The sequence below is a fragment of the Medicago truncatula genome, chromosome 5 (assembly GCF_003473485.1).
Source record: "Medicago truncatula cultivar Jemalong A17 chromosome 5, MtrunA17r5.0-ANR, whole genome shotgun sequence".
Taxonomy (NCBI): Eukaryota; Viridiplantae; Streptophyta; class Magnoliopsida; order Fabales; family Fabaceae; genus Medicago; species Medicago truncatula.
In genome coordinates this window covers 44,497,772-44,509,283 of record NC_053046.1, presented here as the reverse complement: position 1 = coordinate 44,509,283, position 11,512 = coordinate 44,497,772, and the positions used below count along the sequence as shown (strand labels likewise).

Sequence of the window (11,512 nt, the reverse complement as noted above, 5' to 3'; positions counted from 1 at the left end):
TGGGATGAAAGAAAAAAAAAAGGAAACAAACTTGTGTGAATCCAAAAAAATAGGTATCATTTTTTTAGAAGGACTTATTTTCTGATTTTTTTTTAAAAGGACTAATCTCTCCTTTTATGATTTCCATAACAAACAAAAAAACGTATTACTTAATGGTTAAGATAGAAAATTAAAAGGACAAATCTCTCCTTTCATGATGTCCATAACAAAAAAATGTATTACTTGAATCCCATAAAAAAGCAACCTTTCTTTCCTCTCTGATAGGGTTCTAATCAGAGGAAGCACACGTTTCAAGAAACTTTTCATCCTCCTTGCTATCTTTTCACTTTCTTTCTTTTGAAACAAACAAACCCTAAAGAAATATATGTTTTTCTATAAATGAAATTTGTTTTTTTTAGGATATATAAAATAAACTTTTGAAATGAAAAAAGATTAAGATGAATATTTATAGAGATAGGGGTATGTATACTTTGGAGGGGGTGTGAAAATGAAAAAGGGAGGGTGCATTTAACATTTCCGGAAAAAGATATAGTCGACCACAGTGAGTCCAGAAAGAAACTGACAGACCAAGCTCTTCATCTTCTCTTCTGATTTCAACTAAATTCTCATTCTCATTCGTAAATCGTAACAATTCAATTCAACAAAAAACATTCAGAATCGAATCGAGTGAATTTAGATCTCTTTCGCCAAAATCAAAATCAATGGTCAGTTACTCAACCTTTATTCTTCTACTTTCGTTATTTTCACTGAATTTGAATTTCTTAGTGATTTCATTTTGTGATATTACTTTCGTAAACTCGATCTGAATATGCATGCTGTTATAGGTTGTTGTTAATTTCTAGATCTATTATGATTAGTTACTTGTTCATACTTTTCCTGATGCGATCGCTTCTGATTGAAGATGCGTCACTGTGTTAAACACATGTTAGTTTTGGTGATGCGATCAAGTCTTAGGTTCTGTTTGGCATTGACAGATTTTGAACTTCATATGACAAAAAAAAGAAAGACACTTTCTGTAACTATTTTTTACTCGCAAGCTTATAACTTATTTTTACTGCTTTAAAAATTATTTTGATAAGCTGGTTCAATTAACTCATAGCTTAAAATTTATAACTTATCATGTTTCCTCTCGATTTAATCCCTCTCATCTTAGTTGAAAAAAATTAAATATAACTTTTTTATGACATTTCATATTTATAAGCTAGTTCAACCACTAATTTTGATCAACACTACAAATTCAATCAACTAGCTATCCGCTATAAGCTATTCCCTATAAGTTCATCAACTATCGTCTATTTTTTGCTAAACAGAGCCTTAGTTAGTTAGTCGTGATTCATAGCTTCCTTGTATTTAAATTTTTGAAAAATGTTATTTTGACACTAAGTTTGACATGGACACTGGATACTATAAGCTTTTCATTCTTTTATTAATTTCTTCTCTCACTTTCAATTACTTGAACACTTAAATTGAATGTATTTTTATACGGTGTCAACTTTTTGTGGCTAAATATCATTGCTCTAAATTTTTCCATGATGAAACTCCTCTTAACATAACAGCATTCTTTCGTGTTCTGGGTTTCTGTTACTACCAATCATGAAGTTACCTGAAAGTGATTTTCACCTTGTATTTTGTACTTGGAATACATATATGTATGAATGCTTATTCATTATATGATTGAATTCTGAAAGTCTAGGTACTTTTAAATGAATGGTAGAATTGTATCTCTCTCCCCGTTGTTAATAGGATCTCTAATTTCAACTTGCATGCTTTATTCCTCTTCCTAAATGTAGATACACTTTGTGCTTCTCATTAGTCGTCAAGGGAAGGTTAGGCTCACAAAATGGTATTCACCTTACACTCAGAAGGAAAGAAGTAAGGTAACTAACAACCTATCGCATGTTCTCTTTATTATGGATATATGTTTTTATTTGTATGTATTATTATGGTGATAGTGATGGTCATTGCATGCTGAGCACACCACATTGCATGATAAACATCCTTGATATGTGTATTTACATCTCATATTTTTGTTGACAAGGTAATCCGTGAGCTCAGTGGAGTGATTCTTAGCCGTGCTCCCAAGCTCTGTAATTTTGTAGAGTGGAGAGGACATAAAGTTGTTTATAAAAGGTATCTATTTTGACTAGAGTAGACAGCTTTATACTCTTTTGCAAGGCGATCTTCTGTTTGGCTTGATTTTTAATTGACCATGTTATAATGAATATCTGCTACAGATATGCTAGTCTATATTTCTGTATGTGTATTGATGATGCTGACAACGAATTGGAAGTACTTGAAATGATTCATCATTTTGTGGAGATTCTTGATCGGTATTTTGGCAGTGTAAGTTCTATCAAAAGTTTTGACTTTTGAAGAGTCCCTTTTCTTAAGGATATAATATAAGAATCATTTCTCGTGTCACTCTAACTTGATAATGGTGACTTGTCAATTTGCAGGTCTGTGAACTGGACTTGATATTCAACTTCCATAAGGTATGTCCAAGTTTAATGCGATATATATCCATAATTCAAAATAAGGCCTACTTAATTCCCTGTAACTCCTATTAATCCTTTCATGGTGGATCCACACTGAATGAGCCTCAATTATTGACCACATCGCCTGTCATTATTATTGGTCTAGTAATCTCCCTTCTGACCTGTTCTTTGTTTTTAATCATGGAAGGCCTATTATATACTTGATGAAATTCTAATTGCCGGCGAGCTTCAGGAGTCGAGCAAAAAAACTGTTGCTCGGTTGATAGCTGCACAGGTATCAATGGTCTTTCTTTTTTGGGTATGTTTTGATTCTTCAATCAGTTTTTCTAATCCAAATTTGTATGACATCGTCTTTCAGGATTCATTGGTGGAGACTGCTAAGGAGGAAGCCAGTTCCTTGAGTAATATTATCGCACAAGCTACTAAATAAGGAGATCCAGTGTTGCAATTGCTATTATATATTTGTACTGGCCATCAAGTAAAGATATCCGCTGTTGTAATTGTTGGCATTTTGAGGAATGGAGAAATGTTTGGTACGATTGAAGTGTGAACTTAGTTTATTTCTATGCTCCATGTTTATTGTTGTTAAGTTGAATTTGTAAAATAGAAAAGAAAGACAACATTTCTGGTGTATACATGTGTTGCAATTCATCTTGATATGCGTTGCAATTCTATGGATGGCTATTTCAAGCTTCTATACATGTGTGACCTGATTATTATTATTTGTGTTGATCTATTTGCTTGAAGATCAGGAATACTTTCATTTTGTACAATGCTTTGAGATTGAATTTCATTGGTGCTGATTAATTTTAATTTATATGATACATCATTCTAAAATGATGATTTGTTTAATACAATTCAAAATAAATATCATTTTTTGTAGAAGTGGCAATTTTTAGTTTTTAGAACGATATTATTCTGTGTAATAATAGAAAACTATACAAAGGTAATAAGATCTTAATTTGATACCGGAAACTATAAGTGTCATTTAAAAGATAAGGTTTGTAGGGAAGAAAAAAATGAAAACTTTTCTAAAACTTCATCACAATTTGTGCTTTGCAAACTATCTTCTCTACCATGTTTTTCATTCCCTCTAATCAACTCTGAAATAGACCCTTCAAGTGATCTTATGTGATCCGTCAAAAAAAAAAGAAGACAGACTGTGTTTCTACCATCAATTATGTGTTGCTCAGTCCTGTCCCTCACTGACCACGTTCTATTATATGAACCAACTAGACAAGATAATGATTCAGGTTTCCGAACCATTGCTCACCACACAAAATTTCAGGATCCACGTTTTATACCAGTATTAGTAATACGAATGTACAAATATACAGTAAAAATCCAATTTAACTGTCCTCAACTATAATCCATTATTGTCTTTAATAAAGACAACAACATTTGTGCACATAGTCAACAGCATTTAAATCTCCTCCTCACCACATTCATTTCACACCAGCAAAGCCATGACATCATTCGCAAGTATGGATTTCTATCTATACTGATATATACTTTGTGCTTCTTGTTGATCGAAAATAGTTTTTTTTAGTTGTTGTTTAGGATGAAGAAACTAGAAGTGGTGTTTATCCCTTCTCCAGGTGTGGGACATTTAGTATCCACCCTTGAGTTTGCTAAGCTTCTCATCAACCGTGATAACCGTCTCCGTGTAACCGTCTTGGTCATCAAGTTTCCAAACAGTCCTGCAGAAACCCTTTCCTCCTCTGACTCAGAAAATCTCCATGTCATTAACCTCCCTGAAACCACTCATGTTCCCTCCACCTCCAACGTAGGTAGCTCTGTAGCTGCTCTTGTTGAAACCCAAAAGGCCAATGTTAAAGAAGCTGTTTCAAATATCACTGGAAAGCTCGCTGCCTTCGTTGTTGACATGTTCTGCACCACCATGATTGATGTAGCTAATGACTTTGGTGTCCCTTCCCTCGTCTACTTCACTTCCGGTGTTGCTTTCCTTGGTTTGATGCTTCATTTTCACACACTTTTTGAAGACAACATCGAAGCCACTCGATTGCTGTTTCAACAGGATGAATTGGACATCCCTTGTTTCGCTAACCCGGTTCCTACAAACACGCTTCCCACTGTAGTGTTGCGCAAGGAGTGGGAATCATCTTTCATTAACTATGTCAGAGGACTCAAGAAAGCAAGTGGGGTCATAGTAAATTCGTTTCAGGAGCTAGAATCTCATGCAGTTCACTCATTCTTAGAAGATCCGGGTCTACGTAGTTTTCCCATTTATCCAGTGGGACCAGTATTAAACCTTGAGACCAAACCCGAGCCTAATGGTATTGTTGATTCTGATGACATTGTTAATTGGCTCGATGACCAACCTCTTTCGTCCGTAGTTTATCTTTGCTTTGGGAGCAAGGGTTCTTTCGATGAGGATCAAATTAGGGAGATTGCGTATGCTATTGAGAAAAGTGAGGCTCGCTTCCTGTGGTCTCTGCGAAAACCCCCACCGAAGGGAACCATGGGTGAGACATCTGATTACTCTCTTTCTGATTTGGTCGCAGTTTTACCTGAAGGGTTCTTAGATCGAACAGCTAGGACTGGAAGGGTCATTGGATGGGCTCCTCAGGTCCAAGTACTCGCTCATCCAGCAACAGGAGGCTTTGTTTCACATTGTGGTTGGAATTCGACTCTCGAGAGCATATATTATGGTGTGCCTATTGCCACATGGCCACTCTTTGCTGATCAACAAACCAATGCTTTTCAACTTGTGTCTGAGCTGAAGATGGGTGTGGAGATTGCAGTGGATTATAGGATGGAGTACGATGTTGGGCGTGATTATCTTTTAGCTTCAGACAAGATCGAGAAAGGAATAAGGAGTGTGTTGGAAACAGATGGAGAGGTAAGGAAGAAAGTGAAAGAGATGAGTGAACATTGTAGGAAGACATTGTTAGAGGGTGGATCTTCCTACACTTGCTTAGGTAGTTTGATTGATTATATTATGAATCATGTATGAAATTATGTTACTGACCACATACAAAATGGTTGGAGGGTATTAGTCAAATTACTACATAAATCAACTCAACTTGATTTCACTTCGTTGAAATGAGGAAATGCGTTTTAGAAAGTTTTGTCCAAAAGTTTACAATTGTGTTTTGACAGGTAACTGATATAGTTCTGCACTTTAACTGAAATACACTATTCAGTTTAGTAAAGTCAAATTCATAAAAACTATATGAATGTGGATCAAAATTACATGGCAGTCATTCACATTTTTGCTATTATTGAACTGATAAATTAAAAGTAGATTGCATCTGATTGTAATTGTAACATTTTAATGTAATAGAAAAATAATACTGTTGAATAGAGTTATATAGTTTTCTCACACAGATTCTTTCCATCTAGTTCATTTGAAAACACAAAAAGTATGATTTACAGAAGAATAAAAACAACCTTGGAGAGAGGAGTCAATACAAAATTAGGCTAGTGAAGGAGAAATTTGCAAATAGAAGCATAATAGCTTGGAAGTAGAAGCTATCAAACATAAACAATAATATACTTGATAATATTTCTTATTGAGCAAACAATGAGAGGGAGAAGAAAACTCTACCCCCCCCCCCCTCCTCTTGATTTTAGTCCAAGTGTTGTAACCCTATCATACATGTTTGGTTGTTTTCGAGTAGAATTGATTTTACTTTTAGAATTGTTGTTATTTGAAGATAGAAATTGTAGCTTTTGATTATAGAATTGATTTTTACTCAAAGGACAAAATCGTGAGGGGTTATACAAGATCGAAACCAACAATGCATCAGATGCATGGTGTTGCGGGCTTGAGGTTGAAATATATTAATTTGTTTCATTTTGAAATGAGGTAGTATACTGTAACACAAAATGTAGAGAATGATTTAATTCCAGCAAGCAAAAACCTTTGTGGCTAAATTAAAGATAAGTTTAAGGAAGAGGATTATTTTTATTTTTATTTTGGTAGAGGAAGAGGATTATTTAATTACACTCCATTGCAACATAATTAATCAGCAACCAAAGAGATTTCTGAGAATAATCAAAATAACAATTGTCATAGTAAGATCTTTTCTCAGAACAGAATGCTGCGGCTTTCATCTTTTTAATAAAATCCTCACATTTCTTGTTCAATTCCTCTGATCTTCATCAATTATCACAAAGGCATTTTATTTTCCTCTTCTTCATCTTTTTCTGCTTTTGTTTCCACGTTTTTCTGGTTTCACTCTTTTGATGTTTTAAAATATGCATGTTTATTACAAGGAAAGTTGAAAACTTCAACTGCCTGTGAAAAGTTTTGATAGAAAATCATTTGTAACTACCAATTGTATTCATTAGTCATTACCCAATCAAACTTTCTTTTTGTGACTAACTAGCAATCTATTAAGCAAACTAAAACTAGCCTAGCCTAAACATGTGTGCTTTCCTAGGATCTTGAGAAGTTGGACCTACAATTCTTTAAAGATGAAAAATAAGTGTGAGGTCACATTTACTAAATTTGAAAATTTTACTTTTTTGAAAAATTAAATAGGTAATAGAGAGATATAACGGAGATCATCCTAATAAAAAAGGACAAATTTCATCTTGTTCAGTCTTGGTTGTGTCACATGCACGGTGACGTTATTTTTGAGAATTACAGACACTTCAATCTCTCCATATTAAAATATAAGATGAGATTATCAGTTATATACTATATTTATTCCGTATCAGAGAAGTTTTTAGAATGAATAAAGAACTCAGAAATGTTAAAAATTGTGATTATAGATCATACGTTTTATCAAAATATATAGCTTTATGACAAAACTAGCAGATGCATCTCAAGTAGTCCATATAGATAATTTGAATTATTATCTAACAAACTAAATAGTAAATTATTTGCATCTCATGAGAGTTAATGTCTACTTTTATCACATGTATGGTGACATCACCTACAATAAATACAAACAAGACAATATCTCTCTTAATTATAATTCAAGATGATGAGGTTGTCATTTAGAAAATTATCGTATGAGAAAAGTTGTCGTATGAATAGAAAAATTCATCTAAAATACAGTTAATGAATGTCAAAAGTTGTGGTAAAAAAAAGTGAAGATCCTCTTTATTTGATAAAATAAATGGAGTTTTGCAAGTTGGAGAGAGATAGACATAAAAAATAGATAGTGGATCTTACCATTAAATGGGTTCCACCATCATTAATTTTTTTCAAGATTTTATGTGTCTTTATCTCTTCAAATTGAAGAAATGGAGAAGAGATCTTAACCCAAAAAAAGAGTTTGCAAAATACACATAGACTAACCAGAAAATATTGCAAAAACTATATAAAGATCTAGTGACTATTTTAAGGATGAACGAACCTAACTTAGTAACTTTTTTTTTGTGAATAACCTAATCACTTACTTTCATGAGAACTACCACTCCATAGTAAATTTTTCTGATAAAAAATTGTGATAATTATTCAATTCATTCATCAGAATCCAAAAAAAAAAAAAAATTATGGTGAAGTCATGAGAATGACTTTTTTTAGTAAAGTTAACATTATAACATCAAAAATGTAATGAATAACACCCACTGTTCGTACAATGGCATCAAAAGTTCAGTCCTCATAGTATCATCAACTCATCAGCTTAACAAAACTATACTTAATCTAATTTTATCTTACCTTGTTATAAGTGTAACACCCTGAAAAGTGTAACACTTAAGACTATATCATCAACTCTTCTTGCATGTTAAAGATTCCGACAATAAAATAGTACCTGTAAGTCGAAGATGTTGCAAGCATTACTAGATGAATTACTATTGATCATTAATCAGAAATCAACAATTTAAAAACGAATCAAATACTAAAATCAAAATTAACTTTTTCAAAAAAGTCAGTTTCCTAACTGCACCATTGAAGCTCCCTAAAAAAAACATATTTAAATTTCCAGAAGTGCTATTTTTCATGGGGAGGTGGGTGACATCATGGGGTGATATTAAATAAAAAAATTGCCTTCGTTATTTTTGGAGGAATATAATTTCGCACCAAATACCATTTAATTTGCCTTAAATTTAAGTTATAAAGTAGTTTACAAACCCATCAATCTCGATCACTTTTCCTTTTGCAAACCATCCTTGATCCTTGCTTTGTCACTCTATCAACTTTTTCCCACTCACCTCCCTCTCCATAAATATTTGAAAGAAAAACATGTAATAAACACTAGTGCAATTAAGGTATTACTTGTTAGTTGTGTATATGGTTTAGGAACGCATCGAAATACAATGACATAAAACATACAAATACCTTTGTAAAGTTCCCGAAAACATCATGAAAGAACTTTGGATGCTATCTGTTAATAACACTCTTTGCGGTGTCACCTATAACTATCAGGTCCGTATATTTCATTCAAATATGTGTTTTGCATGATTTTATAAGACACTCTCAAATAAGTTCGACATTGTATATGTATTGTATGAAAGACGCTACTTTGATATCTTCATTGTTTTTTTCTGGCTGGAAATAGAACTTTTTCCAGTCATGTAGGGATCCATATCAAACTAAGATAAGTGTTTCGTTGATTGCATTTCCATTGTTGGCTTCAAGTACATGGATGAGATCACACCTCCACTATTTGAGAGTTGGTGCAAGGAATATGGAAAAGTATATTCTTCTGAAAAAGAGAAGCATTACTGATTCAAAGTCTTCAGAAGTAACTATGCTAAGATTATTCGCCACAACCTAATTAAGACCCCTTATAAAGACGAAATAGGCCTTAATGAAAATGTGGACCTAACCAGGGAAGAATTTTTTTAAATTCATCGCAACAAACGCTTTTACGTTGGTGAAGAGAAATATCGATTTTAAAAGACCCTTGGTTTTGAAGAAACCCTAAAAAACAATATTTATAACATTATGCCTGGAATACTTTTATTTTATGTTTGTAGTACCTTTGTTTTGTGTTCATGTATTGTATATATCCCTTTTTAAATTTATGAATTGCAGTTTCATGGCTGTTTAAAAGTTTGGTTTATATCAAAATGGATAAAATGTCTGAGGCAGGTTTTGATTGGCGGTGAGATTGGTGAACTCAAGGTGGTTCACTGTGATTTTGTTGAAGCTCTTGTTAGAATCACAATAGTTTAATCGTCAATGTGATTCCGTCAAATTCATTATCAATCCAAACACACATTAAATAATAAAAAATTGCCAAAGTAACTTTGATATGTATGCATCAAATGTGATTCATCATTGAATACGTGAATATAAGCACCAATATGACAATGAATTTTATTTTTTTGGAAGAAATATGGCAATGTTCTTGTAAAGCATCACTTTTTCACGAGCTAAATTAATTCATTTCATATGAAGAACTATGGTAAGATATTTTTACTTTTGAACTTGATTTTACCTACTTCAAATGAAATCATACTGAATAATGAACAGAAATGGAAAATAGCATTGATTGTAAGTAATGCCTTGTTACATAGAATGAATGATTTCTACCTCATATCATATCCTGTTAAATTGCTATAAGTTAGTCTTCACCATTGAATCTATAAATTTAATAAACCTTTTGAAGCAAACCCGTGTCAATTAATCTATCCATTCTTAGAATATTTACTTTGTTTTTGTTAACATTTTTTTTTTATAATGATTCCACTATTTTATCATATTCGAGCCAGTGCAAACACCAACATCTTGGAAGTAAGACTCTTGAATTGTTAGGATTTATGAACCTTATTACTCAATCAAACTTTCTCTTTGTGACTACTAACTGATCAATCTATTAAGAAAACTAAACTAGCCTAAACGTGTCCTTTCCTAGGATATTCTGTTATAACTTCAACTTTGTTGAAATAGGACCCATAATTCTTCAGAGATGAAAAATAACTATATGAACCCACTTTCAATAAATTTGAAAATTTTACTTTTATTAATAAAATAGGTAATAGAGATATAACATGATCATCCTAATAGAAAACGATAAATTTCATTTTACTCAACTTTGATTGTGTCATATGCTTAGTGACGTTATTTTTGAAAATTACAAACATATCAATCTCTCATCTTATTAAAATATAAGATGAGATTACCGGTTATAGATTGTATTTATTCAATATCAAAAAAGTTTTAGAATGAATAGAAGTTTGTCCGAAACTCAAGTAAAGAATGTTGAAAATTCTGATCATAATTATATGTTATATCAACATATAATTGTATTATAACTAACAGTTGTTTCTCAAGTAGTCCATATAAATAATTGGAATTATTACTTTTTTTTAAGGAAAATTTAAGAAAATTGGAATAATCACCTGACGATGTAAAGAGTGAGTTATTTACATTTCATCAGCGTAATTATCATGCATAATTTGTACGTTTGCGTATTATTTCTTAATATGAAAAAGATGAATGGCTTTCTATTAAAAAAATTTAATATCTATCATAATCAACAATGAATACATCACATGTATGGTGTTATCACTTACAACAAATATAAACAATATAATATTTTTTTTTTTTTTGGTACAAAAACAAGATAACCTCTTTATCAATTAGAATTCAGGATGAGGATACCATTTAGAAAATTATATTTATCAAATGTTAGAAAATTATATTTATCAAATGTTAGAAAATTATATTTAGATGAATAAAAATTCATATAAAATACAGTTAATGAATGTACAAAATTGTGGTGAAAAAAGCAGTTTGCAAATGCACATATGTTTATTATAAAGTAATTGTTTTGTCCAAATGTATGGTGCAATTTATTAGAGATCATCATTGCATTTCACATTTTTGTAAATGTGTGTTTGGATGAGATGATTGAAAATTTTATAGAATTTGGAATTATAGACAACTTAAATGCTTCTACTGATTTTTTTTTCCCTTCACCCAAGCCCTTGACAAACTCATAGGCTTCAACCACCCTCCCAACTCTCCCTAACATGTCTGCCACACATCAAAAGGAGATATTATGGTATTCCACAAAACAGTATCCCTTCGAACATCTTATCAAAAACCCTAAACGAAGTATCGATACGATTGCACCTCGAGTACATAA

The 11,512-nt window shown here is 32.1% G+C and overlaps 2 protein-coding genes across 2 annotated transcripts; both read left to right on the top strand.

Moving 5' to 3' along the window:
* The first annotated feature begins 525 nt into the window (after window positions 1-525).
* On the top strand, window positions 526-3,308 carry LOC11428414 (AP-1 complex subunit sigma-1). The gene is made up of 7 exons (XM_003618047.4): window positions 526-704; window positions 1,791-1,877; window positions 2,039-2,130; window positions 2,235-2,343; window positions 2,457-2,492; window positions 2,683-2,769; window positions 2,854-3,308. The coding sequence occupies exons 1-7, from the start codon at window positions 702-704 to the stop codon at window positions 2,923-2,925; spliced, it is 486 nt and encodes a 161-aa protein (XP_003618095.1). The 5' UTR covers window positions 526-701; the 3' UTR covers window positions 2,926-3,308.
* Window positions 3,309-3,847: 539 nt separating this feature from the next.
* LOC11430232 (putative UDP-glucose flavonoid 3-O-glucosyltransferase 3) lies at window positions 3,848-5,671 on the top strand. Its single transcript, XM_003618046.4, has one exon. The coding sequence runs from the start codon at window positions 4,057-4,059 to the stop codon at window positions 5,470-5,472; it is 1,416 nt and encodes a 471-aa protein (XP_003618094.1). The 5' UTR covers window positions 3,848-4,056; the 3' UTR covers window positions 5,473-5,671.
* Window positions 5,672-11,512: the final 5,841 nt, after the last annotated feature.

Excerpts from the sequence above, each read along its gene's own strand:
- LOC11428414 (XM_003618047.4), top strand. Across the intron at positions 1,878-2,038 it reads CTCAGAAGGAAAGAAGTAAG|GTAATCCGTGAGCTCAGTGG; the intron begins GTAACTAACAAC and ends TTTGTTGACAAG. Across the intron at positions 2,493-2,682 it reads TGATATTCAACTTCCATAAG|GCCTATTATATACTTGATGA; the intron begins GTATGTCCAAGT and ends TAATCATGGAAG.
- LOC11430232 (XM_003618046.4), top strand. The coding sequence starts at position 4,057 with ATGAAGAAACTAGAAGTGGTGTTTATCCCTTCTCCAGGTGTGGGACAT.